Source organism: Hippopotamus amphibius, chromosome 1, assembly GCF_030028045.1.
Source record: "Hippopotamus amphibius kiboko isolate mHipAmp2 chromosome 1, mHipAmp2.hap2, whole genome shotgun sequence".
NCBI lineage: Eukaryota > Metazoa > Chordata > Mammalia > Artiodactyla > Hippopotamidae > Hippopotamus > Hippopotamus amphibius.
Window position 1 is genome coordinate 42,064,907 of NC_080186.1, and position 24,703 is coordinate 42,089,609.

General features: G+C 34.6%; 1 protein-coding gene across 12 annotated transcripts in view; it reads right to left on the minus strand.

Annotated features, from left to right (window-relative positions):
• Window positions 1-24,703, minus strand: part of FAF1 (Fas associated factor 1) — a 463,179-nt gene that overhangs the window by 176,658 nt on the left and 261,818 nt on the right. For all 12 annotated transcript variants that reach the window (XR_009049289.1, XM_057710484.1, XM_057710451.1 and 9 more), the window contains one exon: window positions 23,594-23,680. Coding sequence is in view for 11 of the 12 variants with exons in the window: in XM_057710484.1 (XP_057566467.1) it covers window positions 23,594-23,680 (87 nt within the window). In the remaining variant the exon portion in view is untranslated. The remainder of the gene's footprint in view (window positions 1-23,593; window positions 23,681-24,703) is intronic.

Sequence of the window (24,703 nt, forward strand, 5' to 3'; positions counted from 1 at the left end):
AATCTGTATCTGTTCACTCATATGAAAGAAACTAGCTTTTACTCAGGCAAGCAATCCATATTCATGAACTCATTTAATTTTAAAGCTGCTTATATTGCCACATGACAGATGAAGAAACATAGGCTTAGCAAAAGTATTAAATATGTCTAAAGCTACTTCAAGATCTATTATACACGGTCATATGCATATTATCTAATATAACTCATTTGTCAGCTAAGAAAACCAACATTCAAAGGACTTATATGACTTTTCCAAAGTCAAAAAGATGGCAAGTTACAGAGAGAAGACTGCAGGTCTATTAGCTTCAGTGTACCACACTTTTTCCATTTGTTGTCATTTAAGATACACATTTTACCAACACAATCCAAGAGCCTCCTAAATGACATCATAGAAACTCTTCTCCAGCAAAATGACATTCAAAGCTATGTGACAAGACCAAAATAACATTACCTAAACTTGACCTTCTCCAATTTCCTAACACTAAAACCTTTAGCCAGTTATAGCCTGGAAGAAAATAATACTATGCTGCAGCCAGTCTTTGGTGAAGTCTGCTAGGAAAAGAGGATAATGAAAGCATCTTCTAGCTTTGCTGACTCAGGAGGCATTCACCAAGGTTGGTTCTTGGAATTTAGTGGCAGTAGGCTGCCATTTTGGACACATACAGGAAGCTAAGGAACAAGCAGCAGTGATCAACTCTCTACTAGAGCTGGATGTCCCCGGTGATACCATGAGGAGAGGGGAATCTGGCTCCCCTGGGGAACCTTTGATGGTATAGCTGTGTATATCTGGGAGCAGTGGTAGTCACGATTGGGCACAACTGGGAGGTAGCCTAGAGCTTCTTCTACACTCTATCCCTGTTTCCCAAATCCTCTTCTAGGATCTGTTCTCTCCTTCATCATCCTAGACTTGGTAATTCCATACTGTACCCTAGTCTCTATACCCTAGGCTCATTAATATTATCTTTCCTATATCATGACTCTGCTGCTCTTACCATCTCCCAATTGTACTGAACCATATCTGTTGAGTTACATCTCCTCTAACTCAATAGATGCACCAAGCTTGAACCAGCCCTATCAATTATCAAGCAAAGAGCACTTGAAGACTTTGCTAGACTTATATTCATTCATTTTAACTATGGCATTTGAGGGACACTGTTTAACTTTGAATGTAATTTGGAAATTTTCAGAATTTTTGCCTCAGGTTAAAAAATTTCTTACAGATCAAAGCACAAATGGCACTGCACTGGTATAGCCAACCAGAAAGGCCAGGTGGCTCCATAGGAGGCATTTTGGTAGACAAGTCAGTCTAGTCCAGACTCCACAACTTTCTAACTCTCTAGTGTTCTTGCCAAAGTCCTATACCTCTCTGACCCTCAGTTTCTTTATATGTAAGAGAAAACAAAAATTCTTCTGCCTGATTAAAAAGATTATGAAAGAAAATGAGTTAGTTCATGTGAAATGACTTTAAAAACTGAAAAACAGATGATTGTATTCCTTCAACATTTGCTACGCTCATCCTATGTACTATATAATATGAGCATTATTATATCTAACTTTCTGCATGTGTTCACCTTGGTTACCTTATAAGAACTCAAAGTAAAGCTTGAGTGCCATATAGTAAGCATATGTGCAATAAAAACATCAGACTGTTAAGCTAATGATCTTGATGACACAATAAGAACCCTAACTAGCTAAGGTCAAATGTATTGTAACTCCCCCCTATATATCACCAGGATCCTGTAGCTGACCTCAGTCTTAATAACAACAATAGACAGAATCCACCATACAACATGAATTTGACCCTACACATCTTCCATACTTTAAAATCTGACCATTCCTCATTTCTCTCGGTTACTCTTCTCCACTAATCACCCTGTCAGTAAATATCAAGTATCTGTTATATGTCTACCGATAGAGAGATTAAAAATAGTATCCCTGCCTTTGCAGGGTTCACAAGAAGTAGTGAAATGTACTTGTACATAAGAAGTGTAAGTGAATTTTACCAACATGGTAAGTCCCTTAATAGGTGCTTTGGGAGGAAATGTTTAACTTTGCCTGAGGACTTCAAGAGAAAATGTCACAAAGGAGTACCAACTGAATCTTAAAAGAATGATATGATTAAGGAGTAGACCAAGAGGAGTACAAGCACCTTAGAAGACAAGGAACATGATATAAGCAATGGCAAAATGGCAAGAAAGGAGGTAACACATCTAATAAACAAGTAGTTTAGTGTTGCTGGAGGGCAGGTAAAGTGGAAAATGGTGAGGGAGACAGGCAGAAGGGAAAGCATAGGGCATTAAGGAGCTTAGACATTATCCTGTAAGCAATGGGAAACCACAGAGTGATTTGAAGCAAGGGAGTAATATGATACAAATGCATTTAATAAAGATAACTATACTGAAGAAGGGTGGATGGACTAAGGGAAGCAAGAGAGGAAGATCTGGAACAGGGAAACCAAGAGAAAATGATGAGAGTTTGAACTATGGCAGGAATGGTGAAATGACTGTGGAAACAGATCAACAGACCAAAAGAATGAGAACTGAAACCACAATAATTTTTGCCATTTGTTTGCATAATCCTCATATCACAGCAAAATTTAATAATTTTAATCTCCTGTAGCAAGACTCTCTCTGCTTGGGTATAATACCAGCTCCTTACATTTCTATAGTGCATTGTAATTTAGGGTGTATTTCCACATATGTTATCTTATTTGAACCTTACAACAATGTTGAATAGCTGCAAGAACTGGAAACCAAGGCTCATTCAACCAATATTTACTGAGCAGCTTCTATCAGACGGCATTAGTTATGCAAAGGTGAACAAAAATAGACATCTGCCTTTATGGAACTTAAGTTTATGTGGTAAATAATACATAAATAAAATGTAAAATCACAACTGTGGTAAACACAATGAAAAAATGGCTTCCATGGAGAAGTGACTAAGTTGGAAGAATGAGTAAGAAATATACAGAAGAGACTGGAGGGAAGATGACTGTCCCAGGTAGAGACAACAGCATTTGTAAAGGCCCAATGATGGTAATTAGAAGAAATGACAGAAGACCAGTGTAGCTAGAGAAGAAGAGGCAATGTAATATAAACAAACACTAAAGAAGTAAGTAGGAACCAGACTATACACTGCCTGGTAGGTTATGTTAAGAATCTTGGTCCTTATTTGGGAAGATTTAAACAGGGACATTACTTGAGTAAACATATATCTTTTTAAAAAAGGATTATCCTGATGTAGTATAAAGAGTGGACTGAAGGGAAGTGAGAGTGGATATGGGAGCCCAGTTTGGAGGCTCTTGCAACAGTCCAGATTCAAAAAGTTGGTAGCTTGTATTAGGGTGATGGCAGTGGAAATGGATAGCAGAGAATGAATAAGAGATATGTAAGAGCCAGTACTGACAAGAATTGACAATTTGGATACGGTCAGCAAGGGAGAGAGAGTATCAAGAGTAGCTCCTATGGAACTGGATGGGTGGTGATGCCACTCATGGAATTAGGGAACTTTAGAAGCAAATGAGGTATGGCCAGGGAAGAACAAGAATTCAACTCTGGATATGTTGAATTGAAGTTAATTCGGGACCTCTAAGTGGAGAAAATAAGGCTCTTCTGGAGCTGACATGGGATGACTGGGCTAGAAATACAAATTTGTTAATCACCATCACATGGGTGATAATTTAAACTACAGATGTGATGAGAATGCCAAGGAAGAACATACAAGGTAAGACAAAATGCGTATATGGGGCTGAGCTCTAAGGAACTCCAATATTTAATGACTGGGTAGAGAAGGATGAGTTTCCAAAGGAGACAGAAAAGCCAGGAGCACCACAAGGGAACGGGAAAAACCAGGACAGTGTGGTATCCTGGGAGCCAAAGGAAGAGTGTTTCAGAGAGTTTTCAACAGCGTCAAATGCTACTGAAGTATTTAAAACAGCCCAGCAGTAGAAACTACCCAAAGGCCCCATCGACAGTAGAAGAGATGAATATGTGGAATATCCACATAATGGAATATTATAAAGCAATGAGAATGAATGAACTATAAGTACACATAAGAATATGGATTAATCACACAAACATAAGGTTGGAAAAGAAGGAAGGAAGGAGGGGAGAAAGGAAGAAAGGAAAGAAGGAAAGAGCTAAACAAAGAGTACATACTATATGGTTCCATTTATATATGGTAAAAACAAGGCAAAACTAATCTATGGTCTTATCTCCTAGATAAAGCGGACATGAGGGGGTTTTTGGATGCTGGAAATGTTCTCTTAGTCTGGATGCTGGTTACCTAAGGGAATTGACTTTTTGAGAATTCATCAAGTTGTATATTTATGATTTGTACATTTTTATGAATAAATGTATTTCAATACAAAGGTTGTTTGTTTTTAATGCTGCTAAGAAGCCAAGTACAATGAGGTTTAGCAGTCATTGGTAACTGAAGAAAAGCTATTCTGGTGGAGAAATGGATTGAAGGCCAGAGTGGTGTGAGTTGAGGAGTTAGTGGAGGAAAAAAATAAAGATAGTAACTATAGATAACTCTTTTTAAATTTTGGATGCAAAGAGGAAGAGAAAGTAGCAGCTAAAGTCTGAGAAGATTTTTGTTTCTGTCTTTGTTTTTATTGCATGTATGTATGTGTTTCTTTTAAGGTAAAAGGCTTTTCATGTTTAAATGTGGATAGAATATCTAATACTTCAAGAGTAGTAAAAATACTAAAGAAGAAATTATTGATAAGGATAACTGATAATTATTAATAGTTCTGAGAATACAGAAGGGGGTGAGGTACAGAGGACAGGCAGAGGGATGATCTTACTCAGCTTAGACTAGAAACAAAGTTTTCTGACCCTCAAATCCAGTGCTCTTTTTCTACAGAGTTATCTGACTTGAAAGTGTGGGTTTGGACTAGTGGCAATATTCTAATGTTCAGTGTAAAGGAGTTTCCAATTTTTAATCCTATCTCTGTGTCCTTGGACAAGGTTTTAAATAACTAGCCACAGTATCTTCCATGTTTAAAATGAGGATAACATTTAATATTATTTCTGGAATTTTATGATCAATTAGTAAACTGTCAGCTAATATTGCTTTAGAGAGGAAAAAGATTGGAATGATGATACCTTCTTCTTCTTGGATGTTAAAAGCTTAAGAGTAATTAAACAACTGCCTCTAGACCAATGAAACTAAAAGAAAAATAAAGAGAATTGGCAGACATGGTGCATACTGTGGTTATACTTCACAGTAAATTGTAGAAAGATCCAGTTTCCATTTCACATTTCATGAAAGTGGAACTAGGGCCACAATGAATATGGCGTTCATCCTTGAGTTGCTCCACAGTGAACATTACAGTATAGTGAAGAACAAAGATGATGGACAGGCTTTCACAGATGTCCTGTCACTGATCTTCCTTTGCTATTATGAGAGGCATAGGGTAAGGCCATGACCTCTATTCTACTTGGGTTCAAATACCACTGTCACTGATTATGAGGTCATATAAATATGCCTCAGCTTGCTCATGTGTAAAATGAGCAAACAAAAACCTTTACTTCATAGGGTTGTTAGGCAGATTAAGTTTATTAAACATATATTGCTAAGACTTGTGCCTTGTAAATGACAAGTATTTTTTAAGCACTATCTAATATTATTATTATTATTCACAGAGACACAGGTCTAAGATGAGCTTAAGGCAAAGGGACCAATCTTATGGGGATAAGACAGATTAAGGAAAATATCTGAACATTCCTAAGAGGTAAAATTGGGGAACTATGCTAGGGAAGGAAAAATAAGAACTTGGGGTTTAAGGTCCGTAAGGAAATCCCTATGGTGCAGTGCAAAGGGGTAGCCTTTACAGTAAAACCTGGGACAAGATCCCCAAAACCTGGGACAGGATCCCCTTCCCACCACTTCTTATCTGTGTGTTGTTGTTGGACAAGTTACTAAACCACCCCAAGCCTGAGTTCCTTCACATGCAAATATGGGGATAATAACATCTACCTTTCAGGACCGATTAATGAGAAGACTAGAGAGAAAACATATAAAGGTCCAACAAAGTGCCTAGAAGAAAGTGGGGTAAATAGATATTATTCCTGTTATTGCTGTTATTATTAATAAAAACCAAAGTAATAATTATAGAGGTAAAGAGAAATGGTTACATTTCTTCTAGATTTTTTCTTTTTTACTTCATAAGGTCAAGTCACAAAAGTATTTCATATTTAGTTGTAACATTTTGTGTTAAAATAACTAAACTTCAATTTTGGAAGCTATTTTAGTGCACCATAAAACTTGTGATGTCACGCTGCAAAAGACTAATTTTCATTAAATTATTTTTGACTTTACAGTTATCTGAAAATAAATAAACATCAAAGGCAAAAACTATGATGAAATTTTTGAGTTTCTGAATTCAGGGGATTAGTTACTTTATGTTAGCATAAAGAACTAACCCCTTAATATAATAACCATTTTTTAACATGGCATCACATTTTCTGAGAGACTACATGCCCTTTTCCTCTATCCTATAGGTTTCATTACTTTGGTTTGTTTGCTTGCTTGTTTTGTGTTTTGTTTTAGTAAAAATTATAAATCATTCTAAAACACTGTGGGAATGATATGGTCTGAAAGACCTTCTCAGTGGATGACTAAATTTTGAGAGAGACTCCTAAGTGGATGATCACAGCACAGAAAAGCATATGATATAATACAATTCTTACAAATTTCTCTTCTTTCTTCCTCTTACTTAATATATCAAAATAAATGACTGATGATTAAGTTAAACCATAAGAAGTAAGGAATGCAATGAGCATCACAGGGTAACACAGTGCTAATAAAGGTCTACTAAATATCATTGAAAATGTCATATTTGTCACTAGTCTGAAGGTTGCCCTCTTTTGTCTGAATTACAAATATTTGAATTTTATGAGAGTGAGTTTTATGAAATGAGCCTAAAAGGTTAGAAAGTAATACAAAGTAGATCTCCAGCTTTTCAATTGCACAGCTAATCCAAGATAACCAATTGGATTTTTTAGGCCAAATTTCTCTTCTGAGCCCACTTTCATGTGCTATCCATATGCTCAATCATCTAGCATGGCTCACCAGCAATTTTGAACATATCTATTCTTTTTCATCTCTTCAGATTCTCAAGTTACTTCTCTATTCAGCTAGTTCTACTTGCTTCCTGTTTAACTGGAAATTACATTTAAATTTTAGGGGTAAGATATTTAAGTGCTTCACACCTCCCTTCACATTTGCATGGTTTAATTTGGGATAGTGTTCCTCTTCTTCCTGGTGTTCTTTTTTTGGCCTCTTTTCAATAACATCAACTACACAGACAGTGGTTTCCCGGTCTCAGAGTTTCCTACACTTACCCATTGTTACTGGAGTTCTTCTTGCAGAATAACAGCTATTAACTCCCCTAACTATAAGAGTCTAGGGCAAAAACATGGCTTCTTAAGACATCTGTGTTTTTTTCAAGGTACGATTCCATTTTCTCCAGTTATTTCTTAAAATGTATCCCCCAACCCACCATGTTCCATCATGTTTGCTTCTGAATCTGAAGTATTTCATATGAGCTATTTATAAAACATTCCTTTTTAATTATTCCACTGCTGAGAATACTAAAAAGAATGTTTCCTAATAAAGCTACTGCCTCTAAACAACAAAATATTAAAGCAACAGTTTCAAATGAGAAAATGATACACGGAATTGAAAGATAACTTCTAAACTTTGAGATGGAACAGCTAACATGGTTCACCAAGCAACTTAGAAGTCAGGTGCATTTACTTATTAAGCAAGTGCCTAACTACATCATCACTAATAGCTTAAAATGTCCAAATTAATTTGTTACATATGGTTGTGAAACATGCATTGGCTCTTTAAAAGTTTTATTTGTAGTATCAGTCCTGTATTTTCTAACCTGTCATAATTAATTCACTCCTCTTGCACTTTGAAATCTCCACAATAATAAGAACTTTATCAGGCTGGTGTTGGTATGAAGTGGCACAGCAAACCAAAATCCCACCGGGAGCAGTCCACAGACTTCCCTTCTAAGCAGCAAAAAGCTGTTATCATTTTCTGAATTACAGGAACTATAAAAGGACACTCTACTCAAGCTGCCGCTGAATGTCACCTGAAAAGCAATCACAAAAGGGCTCTGTCTTGGCTTATCTCTGAGCTCTGTCACTACGGCAACCAGCAGGGAATAAGTATCTGTGGGTCTATGAATTTCAGAATCCCATAAAAGCCAGGGCTAAAAAGGCATGTGCAGCCTCTCAGAGATTGACTGCATTAATACATTAGCAAATACTGTGAAACACTGGATAAATGTCAGCAATTATGGAAAAAGCGTCTAATAACGATATTCGTTGCCTGTCAAACCCCCGTGAGGTTTGATATGTAACTGCCACTCAAAGCTGTCTGTAATTTTATCTCTTTTATACATCTGAATCCACAGCATTCAAATTTGTACTTTGAAAGTAATAAACTGTAAAGCAGTTCATTCCATGTTGCTCACAACTGTCAACAAACACACAATAAAAGAACAAAAAGACTTTCTTTGGCTGTGGGAACAATCAGTACTAACAATCTCTTGTGGATGCTTATCAAAAAACACCCTTATATATTCTACATGTAGAATATTAAACAAAGTCATGATGTAGGGGCAGCAATTGATTTGACTATTGATTAAATCACCTTGAGCTCAAAAGGCATAAATTTTCATTTTAAGCCTTCTCTTTGGGCTAGAAAATTTGTAAGAATTTAGCCAATTAGACACAGTTGCAAACATCCCTTTTATTTGCACATCAAAAAATGCCATGGAATCTTTGTTAACCAAAACAGACTATCATGCTACCTTTACTACCTTTCTCAAATAGAGAATTATGGGCAATTGATTATATCAAAATCCAAGGGTCTAAAGCACAACTTAACAAGTTGGGAATACTACTCTTCATATTCATATTTCCGTTGCTCAAGAAAATGACTTGTTAAGAAATCTTATCACATATGTTACAGCTGTTCAAATGCAACAGACAGCATGTTAACTTGAAAACACAAATGCCAGAGATTAAGCACTGCACATATGTATTATAAACAACCCTCCATTTCTCAGTTGTAGAATAGAGGCAGGTACAAGAGTTCCAATAAGACCTTTCTCAGTTAACAGAGGAAAAGAGCTTGGTTTCTTGAAAAAGAGCAGGGGTACCTCTGAAGAAAGCAATGATATGTGTTGGAGTACTACACTAGCAGTTATTTATTGCAATTTAGTGCAAGTGACTTTTCAGGGTTAAGTTTAATATAAATGCAAGAAACATTTACTGAGTGTTTATTTTGTACCAGGGGCTATGCTAGGCACCTGAGACACAAAAATGAATAAGACATGCTTATTGCTCTCAAGGAGTTCATAGTCTCATAGAGGAAAGTGTATGTAAACAAATAAGTTATTACAAGTACTCTTTCTAAGAGGTAGCTATTAGGAAAATGTGATTTGAAGAAACTCTGAGGAAAATTTACAATAACAGATAGTAACTGTATTCCACTGTACACTATTTCTACCAAAAATTATTTATTTATAATCTACTGCTTGGCTCAAATGAGATCATGTATATGAAATACGTTTTGTAAACTACAAATCACTATATAAATGTCTCATAATATACTCACCTATCGCTATGTTAAGTAACTATGGGTACCAAAATAGAGTATTGCTACACATTCCCTGCCACATTAATAACATGGCTACTATTCAAGAACACATACGCATATAAGCCAAAGTGCTACAGTGAAAATTTTAAATTCACTTATATTCAAAGACTTCTAAGTGCCAACTTAATAAAGGAAAATAAAGGCAAAGTTTGTTTCTCTGTTTCTGCCTTTTATTGAACAACTGTATAACTTCAAATCAGTATGAGTACAATTCTGGAAAAAATTAGGATGGATATTTTAAAATTGGAACTATTTTGAGCAACATGGAACACATAAGGACTATCTAGCATGGTACAAGTGAAAGAACATTGGTATAAGGGAAGGGGCAGATTGAGAGTTGAATACTGGTTCTGCATTTCACCTTCTCATTTACCAGTTATGGTTTCAGATCAACACACTCATCCTAAATCACTAGTTAAAATTCACTGAGGTCCAGGTACCTATAATAAAATGTACTCATTTTAAGTGAACAGTTCAAGGAGTTACACACATATACACACACTCTTTTAACTACCACCACCACAATCAAAATTTCAAAAAGTTCTATCACTTCCCCAAATTCCCCTGTGTTATTTAGTTGTAAGACTTCTTTCTATAACCTGGATAGAGGCCCTTTGCCGAATACATGTTTTGCAGATATTTTCTCTTAGTCTATGGCTTGCTCCCTCCCTTTTTTCCTAAATGGAATCATCTGAAGAGCAAAAGTTGCAAATTGTGATGAAATCCAATTTATCAGGTTTTTTTTCCTTTTACAGCGAGGGCTTTTAGTATCCTAAGAAATTTTTTCATAATCTAAGGTCATATAAGATTTTCTCCTGTATTTTCATCTACCAGTTTTACAGTTGTAGCTTTTGCATTTAGGTCTATGATCCACTTCAAGATAATTTTTATGAATGGCATAAGGTAAAGACTGAAGTTGTCCTTATTGATATCCAGTTGATTCATCACCATTTGTTAAAAAATGACACCATTCTTTCCCTGTTGAATTATTTTGGTATCTTTGCACAAAATCAATTGACAACCTGCATACAAATCTATATCTGAATGCTCTATTTTATCCATTGATCTATATGTCTGTCTTTGCATAAATACCACACTATCTTGAATAATGTATTATATTTTGAAATTGGCAGTGTAAGATTTCAAACTTCCAACTTTGCTCTTTTTCAAAATTATTTGGGGAATTCTAGGTCCCCCACACTTCCATATATATTTTGGGATTAACCTGTCAATTTCTACCCCGAAAGGGCCTATTAATTTTTTATTCGGATTGCAGTGTGAGAAGAACTATCACCTTAAAAATACTATGTTCCAATCCATGACCATGATCTATTTCTCCATTTTTAAGGACTTTAGCTTTTCATCAGTAATTAGTAGTTTTCCAAAGCAAAAAGCCAACCCCAGAATGGGAAAAAATACTTGCAAATGAAGGGACCAACAAGGGATTAATTTCCAAAATATACAAATAGCTCATGCAGATCCATATGAAAAAAAACTAAACAATTCAATCAAACAACCCAGTGGGTAGAAGATCTAAATAGACATTTCTCCAAAGAAGACATACAGATGGCCAAAAAGCACATGAAAATATGTTCAATATCACTAATTATTAGAGAAATACCAGTCAAAACTACATACAATGAGGTATCACCTCACACCGGTCAGAATGGCCATCATCAAAAACCCTACAAACAATAAATGCTGGAGAGGGTATGGGAAAAAGAGAATTCTCCTACGCTGTTGGTAAGAATGTAAATTGGTACAGCCACTACAGAGAACAGTACAGAGGATCCTTAAAAAAGCTAAAAGTAGAGCTACCATATGATCCTGCAACCCCATGCCTAGGCATATATCCAGAGAAAACCATAATTTGAAATGATACATGCACCCCAACGTTCACTGCAGCACTCTTTACAATAGCCAGGACATGGAAGCAACCTAACTGTCCACTGACAGAGGAATGGATAAAGAAGATGTGGTTCATACATATAATGGAATATTACTCAGCCATAAAAAAGAACAAAATAATGCCACTTGCAGCAGCAACATGGATGGACCTAGAGATTGTCATATTGAGTGAAGTAAGTTAAAGAAAGACAAATATATACTGTAGCTTATATGTGGAATCTAAAAAAATGATACAAATGAACTAATTTCAAAACAGAAACAGAGTCACTGATGTAGAAAACAAACTTATGGTTACCAGGGGGGAAAGAAAGAGGGGAAGGATAAATTGGGAGATTTGGATTGACATATACACACTACTATATATAAAATAGGTAACTAATAAGGACCTACTGTATAGCACAGGCAACTCTTCTCAATACTCTGTAATGACCTATATAGAAAAATAATCTAAAAAAGAGTGGATATATGTATAACTGTTTCATTTTGCTACACAGCAGAAACTAATACAACACTGTAAATCAACTATACTCCAATAAAAATTTAAAAAATAAAATAAAATCACTTTCCTTTAAAAAAAAATACAAGATTGTAAAGCAATTCTATTCAAATAAAGAGCTAAAAAAAAGTACTTTTCAGTGTACAGATGTTACACATATTTTGTTAGATTTATATTTAAACATTTCATGTTTTAGGATGGAATGATGAATAGTACAATTTTTAAACCCTCCATTTTCAAACGTTCTTTGGTGCTATATATTAACACTGTTTTGGCGGGGGGGGGTTGTACAGTAATCTTGTGGCCTATGACCTTGGTAGTTTCAATTGTCACTTTTAGTAGCTTTTCATTGATTACACTGGATACACAAAGAAACAAACTACTAAACATTTGTATAAAAATAAAGGTAACATGTAAATTTCAAAAAAAATATTATAAAATATGTAATTTAATTTTGTTTTAGTCAGAGAAAATACTCTTCATTTCAATCATCTAAAATTTACTGAGAATTTATGGTCCAGGCTATGGTCTGTCTTGGGGAGTGTACCATATGCGTTTGAAAAGAATGTGCATTCTGCTATTGTTGAGTGAAGTGTCTATAAACTTCAAAACAGGTCAAGTTGGTTAAGAATGTTGCTCAAATCTACATACTTATCTGTCATTTTCCTGTAAATTGCTGAGACAGGAATGTGAAATCTCCATAATTGTGGATCTGCCTATTCTTTTGGTCCTGTCAGTTTTTACTTAACATATTTTTAAACTGTTATTAGGTACATACACATTTAAGATTGTTATGTCTTCCTGATGAGCTGTCCTAAATTTAATTGTCATGAAATGTTTCTCTTTAGTCCCAGTAATATTTCTTGTTTTGTATTTTGTCCAGTGTTAATATAGTCGTTACAGCTTTCTTACATTTTGTGTTTGCCTGGTAAATTTTTCCCACTCATTTATGTTTAACTTACCATTGTCATTATATTTAAAGTACGTTTCTTACAGGCAGCATATAGTTGAATCTTGCTGTTTAAAATTCATTTTGACAATCTCTGCCATTTAATGTGTAGACCATTTATATTTACTGTAATTATCAAAATGGTTGGATTTAAACCTACCATCTTGCTATTTGTTTTGTACATTCCACCATTTCATTCCTCCTTTTTTTCTTTTTTCCCTGCCTGATTTTTGAATATATTTTTAGTATTCCATTACATCTCTTTTAATGGCTTAGCATCTATACTTTTCTGTGTGGTTTTTTTAGTGGTTTATTTAAGGTTTACAGTTTGCATTTTTAATATAATAGACTACCTTAAATTATTATTATACCATTTCATATATAGAATAAGAACCCTACAACAGTATAATCCCATCCTGTCTTTTGTGCTATTGTTGTCATGTATTTTACTTCTATATATGTTCAAAAGTCCACATTACTTGTTATTTTATCTTTAAACAACTATCTTTTAAAGAAATTAAAAACAAGGAAAAATGTCTTTTATATTTAACCACATTTTTACCATTACTAGCACTTTCACTCTTCTGTATAAAGCACCAAGTTTATCCTGATATCATTTTTCCTTTGCCTAAAGAACTTCCTTTAATATTTCTTACAGTACATGTTTGCTGGGCCCAAATTCTCTCAGTTTTTGTTTGTCTGAAAAAGTCTTTATTCCGCCTGTCTTGAAAGATTATTTTCACCTGATACAGAATTCTAAATTGTCATTTTAAAAAACCTTTCAATGGTTTTAAAACGTCATTTCCACTGGTTTTTGGCTTGCGTTATTTCTGATCTTAAGAGTTTATGCTAGTTCCCCTGTGTGATGTATACTTTTTTTTACTCTCTCTGGTTTGAAATTTTTCTTTTTATCACTTGTTTTCAGCAATTTGATTATGATACTCCTTAGTGTGGAATTTTTCTTTGTGCTTAGCCTTCATGGCATTCATTGAGCTTCTTGGATCTGTAAGTTTTATAGTCTTCATCAAATATGGAAAAATTTCAGAAATTATTTTTTCAATTGTTTTGACCTCCTTCCTCCCATGTTTTCTCTCCTGCTAAGACTCCAATTAGACTCCATGTTAGACTGTTTGGTTTTGTCCCAAAGGTCATTGATATTTTGTTAATTTATTTTTGTCTTTTTTTTTTCCTCTATGCTTCAGTTTAGATAGTTTCCATTGCTCTACCTTTAAGCTGTTTGGTTTTTTTTGTAGTTTCTAATCTGCTGTTAAGCTCATCAGTAAAATTAGAATTTCAGATATTATATTGTTTATCTATCTACCTATCTTTTATATATTCTATTCTCTCCTAAGTTCATGTTTTCCTTTAAATCCTTGAGCCTATTCATAGTATTTATAATAGCTAAAGTCCCTATCTGTCAATTTCATTATTTTAGTAACTTCTATGTCTATTTCTTTTGACTGATTTCTCTCCTGGTTAGGGGTTAGATTTCCCTGCTTATTTGTATATAAAGTAACTTTTAACTGCATACTGGATTCTGTTCTTAGCCGTGGTTACCTATTAATCAGCTTATTCCTTTTGAAGGTGGTTTTTAAGCTTGTAGAATGGCAGTCCCAGAAAAGCCTTCACTTTAAGCCGTATTTATTCACTCCACTAAGGTGTGATTCTCCTGTGGGTATCTCCTGAATGCTCCACATATTCACTGAGGTGTCTTTACTATGGCTTGTGGGAACTCAAACTATTCCCAGTTCTGCGTGAGCTCTGAGAATTGTTTGCCTTACAGCTCCCAGTTAATTGTTCTTTTTCCTGACAGTAGTTCTTTGCCCAGTCTCCTGGAATTTCACCCTATGCATGCACAGATTGGTATTCAGCTAAAGACCAGGAGAACTCTATATAGATTTCTGGAGCTTCTTCTCTGCTAGTACTCTGCTTTGCAAAGTGTTTTGCAGACTGCCTTGACCTCCCTAAACTCTACTTTCTGTCTCTTCAAACGCAATAAAATCACCAGATTCTGTTTTGGTTTCCTCTCCCTGCCCTGGGATCCAAAAACTGCCTCCTGGCAGGGCTCATTTGTTTCCTTCTTCAGAGTCCTGAACTACCTGTTGTCTAATATCTGAAAACAGTTATTTCACATATTTTATCCACTCTTCTAGCTGTTTATAGAGGGAAGAAATTTCCCATAGCAGTTACTCCTCCATGGGTGAAGCAGTAGTCTGGGATTTTAATAAACTGAAATCAAGATTAGCAACATCAGATCTTAGTGCCTATAAATTTCCTGTTGAAGGCTGTCTCACTCTCATGTGTTCTCTTTCATATTTACCGAGTAAATATGTCTGTTGAGCACTTCATCCACCCTCCCGAACTTCTCACTCTCACTGTTCAGCGTATAGCCCATTTCACCACTTTCCATTCCTTTTAAACTTAAACTTTCTTCTACTGCATTCAAAGCTGTTCTTTCTGTCTGTTTAGTCTTCGCCTGTGTTATTTGTAAAAGACTCTATATGTTGACAAGGGCAATGAACCCTCTGAAGCTACTGAGTCACACCACTGTTAGAAGCAACATTATCCATGACCTTGCCAAATAAAGAAAAAGCCAGTGAAAATGTCCAAAGATTGCCTGAATCTGTCTGACCTAGGACAGGCTAACAAAGTAATTTAAATAGCATAAGATGACCCTGAAGCTACTCAAAGAATGCTTCTGATTCTGCATGTGTATGTTATATAAAGAAGGTGCTTACTCAAGGGAAAATGAGCTAATGTTTGTTGAATGCCTACTAAATGCCAGGTCTTACACCAGGGGTTAGCAAACTTTTTCTGTTAAGGGCCAAATAGTAGATATTTTAGGCCTTGTGAGCCATGTGGTTTTGTTGCAACTAACAACATCCCTGCCTTAGTTATAGTGTAAAAGCAGCTGTATACAATACATAAGCAAATAGTGTGACTGTGCTCCAATAAAACATTATTTACAACCGTCTTGGTGTTGAATTTTAATAAATAAGTGGGACTATATCAAACTAAAAAGCTTCTGCATAACAAAGGAAACCATCAACAAAATGAAAAGGCAACTTACTGAATGGGAGAAAATATCTGCATATCATATATCCTATAAGGACTTATCAAAAATATAGTAAGAATTCAAACAATAGCAAAAAACCAATCTGACTAAAAAATGGGCAGAGGATCCAAATAGACATTTTTCTAAAAAGACCTACAGATAGCCAACAGACACATAAAAAGCTGTTCAACATCTTTAATCATCAGGGAAATGCAATTCAAAACCACAACAAGATATCACCTTACATCCTATTACAATGGTGATTATTAAAAAGGCAAGAAATAACAAGTGCTGGTGAGGATGTGGAGAAAAGGGAACCCTTATGCCACTGTTGGTGGCAATGTAAATTGGTACATCCACTATAGAAAACAGTATGCAAGTTCTGAAAAAAATTAAAAATAGAGCTACATATGATCCAGCTATGCCACTTCTGGGTATTTATCCAAAGAAGACATATGCACCCCTACATTCACTGTGGCATTATTTACAATAGCCAAAATATGGAAATAATCTAACTGTCCATCAATGGATGACTGGATGAAGAAGATGGGGGTGGGGGTTGGGGGGTGGTGTCTGTGTGTGTGTCTAACACTAACTTAGCATAAAAAAAGGAAATCTTGCCATTTGTGACAATATGAATGGACCTTAAGGGTGCTATGCTAAGTGAAATAAATCAAAGAAAGACAAATACTGTATGATTTCACTTATACATGGAATCTAAAAAAACAAATGAACAAACAAAACAAAACGCATAGATACAGAGAACAGACTGGTTGTTACCTGAGGGAAAGGAGTTTGGAGGGTGGGTGAAATGGGCGAAGGGGGTCAATTGTATGGTAATGGATGGTAACTAGACTTCTTGTGGTGATCACTCTGCAGTGTATACAAATATCAAACCATTATATTGTACACCTGAACTAATATAATGTTATATATCAATTTTACCTCTATTAAAAAACATTTACAAAAACAGATGGAGAGTGAGATTCGGGTTGCATTGCCAAACTCTGCATTATATTACATGCTTTACATATTAGGTAAAACCATGAGGACTTGCTAATACACAACCATCTTGTCTTTTAAAAATGGCAATTTCATAAGGTTCAAACTATTATGTTAACTCATTTAATCTTCACAATAGACTTTCAAGGGTGTTAACATCATCCTCATTTTGCAGATGAGGAAAATGAAATTCATATAAGTAACTTATCGAAATGATAACAATATTGGGATTTGATGCACTTGGATTGGTCTGCTTGCTTGTTTCTCTCACATATACATGCACACACGCAATTAAACATATGCTGATACAAGTTCACTCAGTGTAGCAGCTCCCCACCACCCTAAATTTGTTATTCTATTTACCAATAAAGAAATATTGAGTTTTGATAACTTTTATTAGAAAGAAAATAAACCTGATTCTCAAACAGTTTATCAAGTCACTAAAATCATACCAATTCATCATTTAGTTGTTTATTATCATAGATGTCAACTTAACGGAGCTCTGAACAACTCAGATGAGTGAATGTATAAAACACTATGTTTAAAAAGAAAAAAAAACCCACTACATTTGATCCTGCAGAGCATACAAAAATGAGGAAGACAGTTTTTACTCCCAATTTTTAGAATTTACATAAGGGAGGACACAAGTATACAAATTAAAATATAATTTATATTTGTTTAATTTGTTTAACTTAAGGGACATTAGGCTCCTTTCTCTGGGAAGCCAATTTTTTCTCCACCATACCTGTTAGAGAAATTGGTTGTTTCCTCTTCTATGATCCCATTGCATTTACATAAACTTCCATTGTCACTGTTTATGTATCTATCTCACTCTATACTTTGCAAATCCTGAGGAACAGGACCTTATCCTTGCAACTTTAAGGGCCAGTGTGGTTTACTGGGCTATAAGAGTTGTTTCACAAATGTCAAGTGAATAAATAGATGGATGAAAAAATAGTAATGGCCAAAGGTCAACCATATATTAGACATTATCTAGCACAGACTACTTCGATCTTCAAAATAAATGCAGGAGTAACTATATTTGTAACTAATGACTCTTCGTATTCACAGAACTCTGGGAATACCATCTGTGTTTTATGGTTATAGACACTGAGACCCAAAGAGGTTAATCAAGTTATTTGTGGTTACTCAGGTAAGTAATGGAGCCGACTAGGAGGAATGAAGGAAGGAAAGAATAAAAACAAGGAAGAAAATAATTTAAATAGAAAAAAAATTGAAACTAATTTCTAAGATGGTTGGAGAAGGTGGCATGGGAAGAGGGATACAGGCAAAGTTTCTTAAGGAAGAGTCTTGAAGAAAAGAGATAATTGCTATAGGTATTCTAGGTAGAAGGAATAGTAGGATTAAATAACAGAGTGGAGCACCAAGTATGTCTGAAGAACAGCAAAATGAATATTTAGCTAAATTGGAGATATATGTGGTATCATATTCAATAATTTATTCAAGAAATATTCATTAAGCAATTATTCCAGGTCTGTATGGGAAAATAAACCTGGAAGGGAAGTTTCAGACTAAAGGATGAAGGTTTTGAATGACAACATCAAAATCTGTACATAAATTAGCACATATTGGGTTGCCATTGAAGATAAATAAGGTTGAACGTGACTTGTTCTGCACTTTAGAAATATTAACCTTGCAGCAATGGATAGAATGACTATAGCGGAGGTTGAGTTTACTTAGTAGGTAGGTAACTATAGTGTGGTAGGTATGTGGTAACAGGGAGAGTCTATACTGGGACAGCAGCTCCTACAAAGTGGAGGGTAGGGATCTAATATCAGGGGAATGTTTATAATTTGACACCTGCCAAACAAATCATCAGGGAGAAGTTACAGGAGAAAATGGCCCCCATTAGAAGAATCAAAGTAGATGACATTTCCTCATTCACAAATTCTTTTTAATTAAAAAAAAAAGGAATGTCTTGTGTATCATTTTTGTTTTATTTTTATTTCATAGAAAAGTCACTGTATAATGATTCTGTTCATAAATGATCTCATTTTCTATGTGAAAATATTTAATATTTAGTAAGTAGCTTTCTGACTCCTAACACATGGCTAAAAGACCTCTGGTTCTAAAATTCCTAATTTCCCAAATTCTGAATTAACATTCCTTAGCCAATGATGGAACCACAGAATACCATCAGTAATCTCAAAAGAAAAAAAGGGGTTAGGGCACAACAAAAAAGTATAAAAACTGAAGGATTTTTCTTCCTTTATGTAAGTACTATTAAAACCTGGAGTTTTAAAAACTACATATATTCAAACTGTCTGCATTATAATAAGGTGCCTTGACATAATTCACAGTGTTAAAATTATTTCTACGCTCTGGAAACCAAGAGTGTCCTTGTTAAAGTGTAAAATGAGATTTCGCCTACTCGCAACTCCTTGTTCTCACAGCTGAACTGTCACAGCATGAAAACATTCCCCCACTGGTGAAGCTTTAGATGCCTATTTCCCTGATAAAAGAGTGCAAAAAGAACTGAAAGAGTTATCGACAATTCATACAGTATTCCATATCCCATTAGAGTACAACTAAAAGGAAAGAAAATATTTTAACTCTGAAGGGAGATGGGGCAACAATGTTTTAAATGATTGTTAACTTCACTGAGTAGTATAAAAAATGTCAAAAGACTGTAGTCTATCAGTTTCATAAGAGACTCAAGATTATACTAGAATCTAATTGTAAGAAGTCTATTTCTTTGTCCTGTTTGCTAAGTCAAAGGTTAATGAGAAGTACATTGAAGAAAACACCTCCTATGTTACTGCAATATTTCTCATGCAACATAAAAACATAAATGGAAAAGCATTTAATCTAGTTCTTCACTAACCTCCTTTAAAAAACAGCTTTACTGAGGTATAATTTACATGTCATAAAATTTACTTTTTAGTGTTTAATTCAATGATTTTTAGTAAATTTACAGAGTTGTACAACTGTCACCACAATCTAATTTTAGAACGTTCCCATCATCCCAAACTATTAACTTCTTGATCTAAGATATTTCCATCAATTCATGGAAGCCACTAGTACTATAGCTACTATATATTCAAAGCCACACAAATTTCTGTAACTGAGCAGGAAAAGTACAACTAACCTCACTTTTAATGACCTTTATAACCAATCCTCTACTCTGGCACTGAGAAGAAAATGTTCAGGTGCTTTCTCTGAAAGTTAAACCATCCTAAATATTCAGTTATGGCACACAGTCTTGGAAAGAAATTAATTATATTTTTGTTGGTAACACATTTCAGGCTGTTTACACAGCTGACATTTCTCAGCTGTACCCAATTCATGCCCAAAGCTGTGAGGACCATCTTATTTTGTAGCAGATGCCTCCACACAAGTGATTTAAATAAGTATAAAAACATCATTGCCTGCAACAATATAGATTACAAGCACCAGCTTTATGAGTTTTTATAGTCCTAATGAAAGAAAGGTTTCATGACATTTCTTTGGCTAGGATCTCCTTAAAAGACTACAGTTATAAGCAATTCTTGCCAAAACTCAAGCATTGGAACTAATGGATCTGCTATGGCACCAATTAAAAGCAGCCTGGCCCTGAACATCTTTGTTGTATCAAATCATGCAGCTCAAGGCAACATCCTGCCAATGTGGCAACATATGCTCTGGGGAGGTACAGGCAGGCATCACTTCACAGGTTCTGGGACAAGGTGCAAATATGAAAAATAAGGCAAAAAAAAAAAACAAAAAACAAAAAAAACCAAGCTTCTTAATGGAGATACCCTCGTGTCTGCTGTGACTTATAGTACCAGGTAGCATCACAGACTTCCATATGGTAAGTTTTAGCTGCTTTCCATATTTTCCTACAGTAATGAAATTGCATAGAACTCTTTGGTAAAAATTTAAATAAAGATCATTAAAATGTGATCCTCACAAAAGACAGTGCCATCTCATGTCAATGACTGAACACCTAAAATGTATAAGGTACTATGTTACAGATGAATTTATTGTATTTCACTGATTTTGCCTATCACTCCTGAAACCTCCTTCTGATAAGCCTATTTCAGCCTGGTCTTTACAAGTGTGGAACCCAAGAGCAGTTGGCATTTCCAGCCCTATTAAGACCCACATTTCTGGACTTTATTACCTTAAACCAGTCAATTATTTTTGCTTTAAAGTTTTCATTATAGAAATTTTCAAACATATACAATACTTGAGAGAATAGTATAAAAAATCAAATATACACATTACACACCTTCAACAATGATCAACAGACAGCTAATTTGGATTTATCTATATTCCCACTCACGCCCCCAACCCCAGAGGTTATTTTGAAGCAAATCTCAGGTACCATTTCATCTATGTAAACCAGTCAATTCTTGCCTGTGACCTCTTTCTGAGTTATGTTAAAATTAATTATAACACTGACTTTCATTTATTGAGTGCCTACTATGAGCCAAGTACTGCATATATATATATATATATAAAGTCATATATATATAACACTGACTCATCATATATATATAAAACAGTCTTTCATTTATTGAGTGTCTCCTATGAGCCAAGGATTGCATATATATATGTGTGTGTATATATATATATATATAAAAAATCACTAATCCTCATTACAATTCTTCAAAATAGTAAGATAACTGAAACTCAGAGAATTTAAGTAACATGCTTGATCTTATTTTCTCCTATTAATGTTATTATTTATTGTGGCAGGTTATTAGACAAAGCTAAGAACATTTCTGGTTTCCTCACGTCTTCTCAGGTAAACAGAAAGCTATCATTTCTGTACTTTACTCTCTTAATTTTGTAAAAAATAAATGTATCACATTTTCTATCAAATTTCTCAGTCTAATGGGGAAAAAACAAACTAAAAACAACAACCACATCCTTACTGCTTAGCCATGGACAACCAACCAATAATTCTAATGATATACTATAATGTAAATGTTAAAATCAATTGTTTATAATTAAATGTAATATACATAATTTTTTTTTCTGAAGGGTGCACCTAAAAAATATATTTTGCTATTTTCTGATTATCTTTAAAGTTTCATAATCCACAAAGTATTTTCCAAAGGCACAGTGTTTAGACTGTGGAATATATTAGACTCCAGTGGCATCTACATAAATAGATTGTTCAAAAATATTTCTGTCTTTCACAAAAGAATTCCTTTAAAGTATATGATGGTGGAGCTGAGAGAGAAGTAGCAACTATTATCTAGATAGAAATATAATATTTACTAAAAAAATAAGAAATGGTAATTAAACTCTTACCATAATCATCATTTGGGTATTTATTGTTATAAGATGTTTACAAAAACTTAATATCTTTTTAGCCCTATTATTTTAAAAATAAGACTTACTTCAAAATTCTTGAAACAGTCTTAATTTTTTACTTTAAAAGAAAAGTGAATATCTAGTTAGAACAACCAAGATGATGAAAAAAGTACAAAATGGCCTCTTCAGATGATCAAATTTACTCTCTTGGAAAAGAATAATCACTGGAAACAGGACAGAGATAGAAAAGGTTTCAAGGGGCTTCCTAGGTGGCGCAGTGGTTGAGAATCCGCCTGCCAATGCAGGGGACACGGGTTCGATCCCTGCTCCAGGAAGATCCCACATGCCGCGGAGCAACTAAGCCCCTGTGCCACAACTACTGAGCCTGTGCTTTAGAGCCCGTGAGCCACAACTATTGAGCCCATGTGCTGCAACTACTGAAGCCCATGAGCCGCAACTACTGAAGCCCATGTGCCGCAACTACTGAAGCCCATGTGCCTAGAGCCCATGTTCCGCAACAAGAGAAGCCACGGCAATGAGGAGCCTGCGCATCACAGCGAAGAGTAGCCCCCACTCACCGCAACTAAAAAGAAAGCCCGCGCACAGCAAAAAAGACCCAACACAGTCAATAAAATAAATAAATAAATTTATATTAAAAAAAAAAAGGTTTCAAAATTTACAACAAGAAAATTATTATGAGTAGATGTAATAATAGTTAAAAATTACAGACTAGGTCTTTTCTTTCAGTTTTTTACGGTAGTGAAAATTATGAGTATGTTTAAGAATAGAGAGCTATTAATATTAACTATAAAAATTAACTTCTTAAAGTACGGTCTAACTATGGGAGATGCAGTTTTAAAATTAAATAAAATGATTATATTGATTTTGAAATACCTGTAATTTATGGAAAAAATTTTTGTATTTGGGACATTTTATTGGTAACACCTGAATATCTGTATTTTCTTCATCAAGGAAAAATTTAAGTCAAATCAAGCAGCATCAAGTTCCTGATATGGATATTGTAACACTACCAAGAGAATATACTTGGCTTATGATACCAGTTTTGCAAAGTGAACTCAAATTATTACAATTCATCTTACCCTCACATTATTTGATTTGTAAAATTCTTCCAACGGATTCAAAGCATTTGATTCTGCTTAATATCACTGTCAATTAGACTGAAAGTGGCAAAAGAGAGAGGAGGATATAAAACTGACAACTCAACTGTCACTTACGGAGTCATCTGTGGCAGAAGTTGGCCAGCCCTCCCATAACTGATGGCGAACAGGGATACTCGTAAGGTCATACACATTTCTCTTCACCTATAAAAAGAAAGAGAACAATTAAGATACCATTTGCACATGACTTATGATAGTTGCCAGTCAATTTATACGATACACTGTGTTTCCTCTGTTTTCTTCTAGGTTCAAAACAAGAATTTGAAACTAGGAAAACACAAATCATAAAAATTTTATTTAAAAAACCTAAACCAAAAAATTTAAACCAAGGTTAGATGAAACAATAGTTCAAACAACAGCTCCGCCCATTGATTATTTTTATATTTCTGGATGGCTTCAAGTTTCTTTTCAGTCAAGAAACTTCAGGTACACAGTTAATGCAGGACAGAGTACGTGAACTAATTTATAATTATAAATTTTTATAATCTATTTAATTTTAACAATGACTCAAGGTGTGCAATGAGTCAAATAAAAGATACATTTCAAATTTCTATGTGGGCGAGACAAAGGTGGTAGTTATTTTCCCAAGGGGGTGAATGGAAAAACCTTAAGTTTCCTTCATTGTTTTATGTAATTTTCAAGGATATAACAACTTATTAATAAAGCAGCACAGGGTATTTCTTTGAAATCGTCTCAAATCAGAAACTATTTCAACAGAATATTTATTAACCGAGTCATCCATTAATATAGTATTTAGTCCCTTCCCCAAAAGAAAATATAGTAATGATAGTTTCTATTTTAAATACTGGTAAAGTTCAAAAACTGTTTCTCTCAACATGTAACATTATACCTTTTAACTTTTATTTATTTATTTATTTACGGTCGTGCCTGGCCAGATGGTAGGATCTTAGTTCCCTGTTAGCCTGTGCCCACAGCAATGAAAGTACAGAGTCTCAACCACTAGGCCACCGGGGAATTCCCAATACCTTTTAACTTTAAAAGGAGAAGAGGTAAGTAATTTATCAGAATAAAATGTTGGAAGGTTATACTCTTTTATCCAGTAATTATCATATATTTCTTTAGGTTTTTTCTAAATAGGTTACAAAAATTCTCTTTCATTTCATATTTACAAATAAAATAAATTATCAAATCGTAAGAATGAAGAGA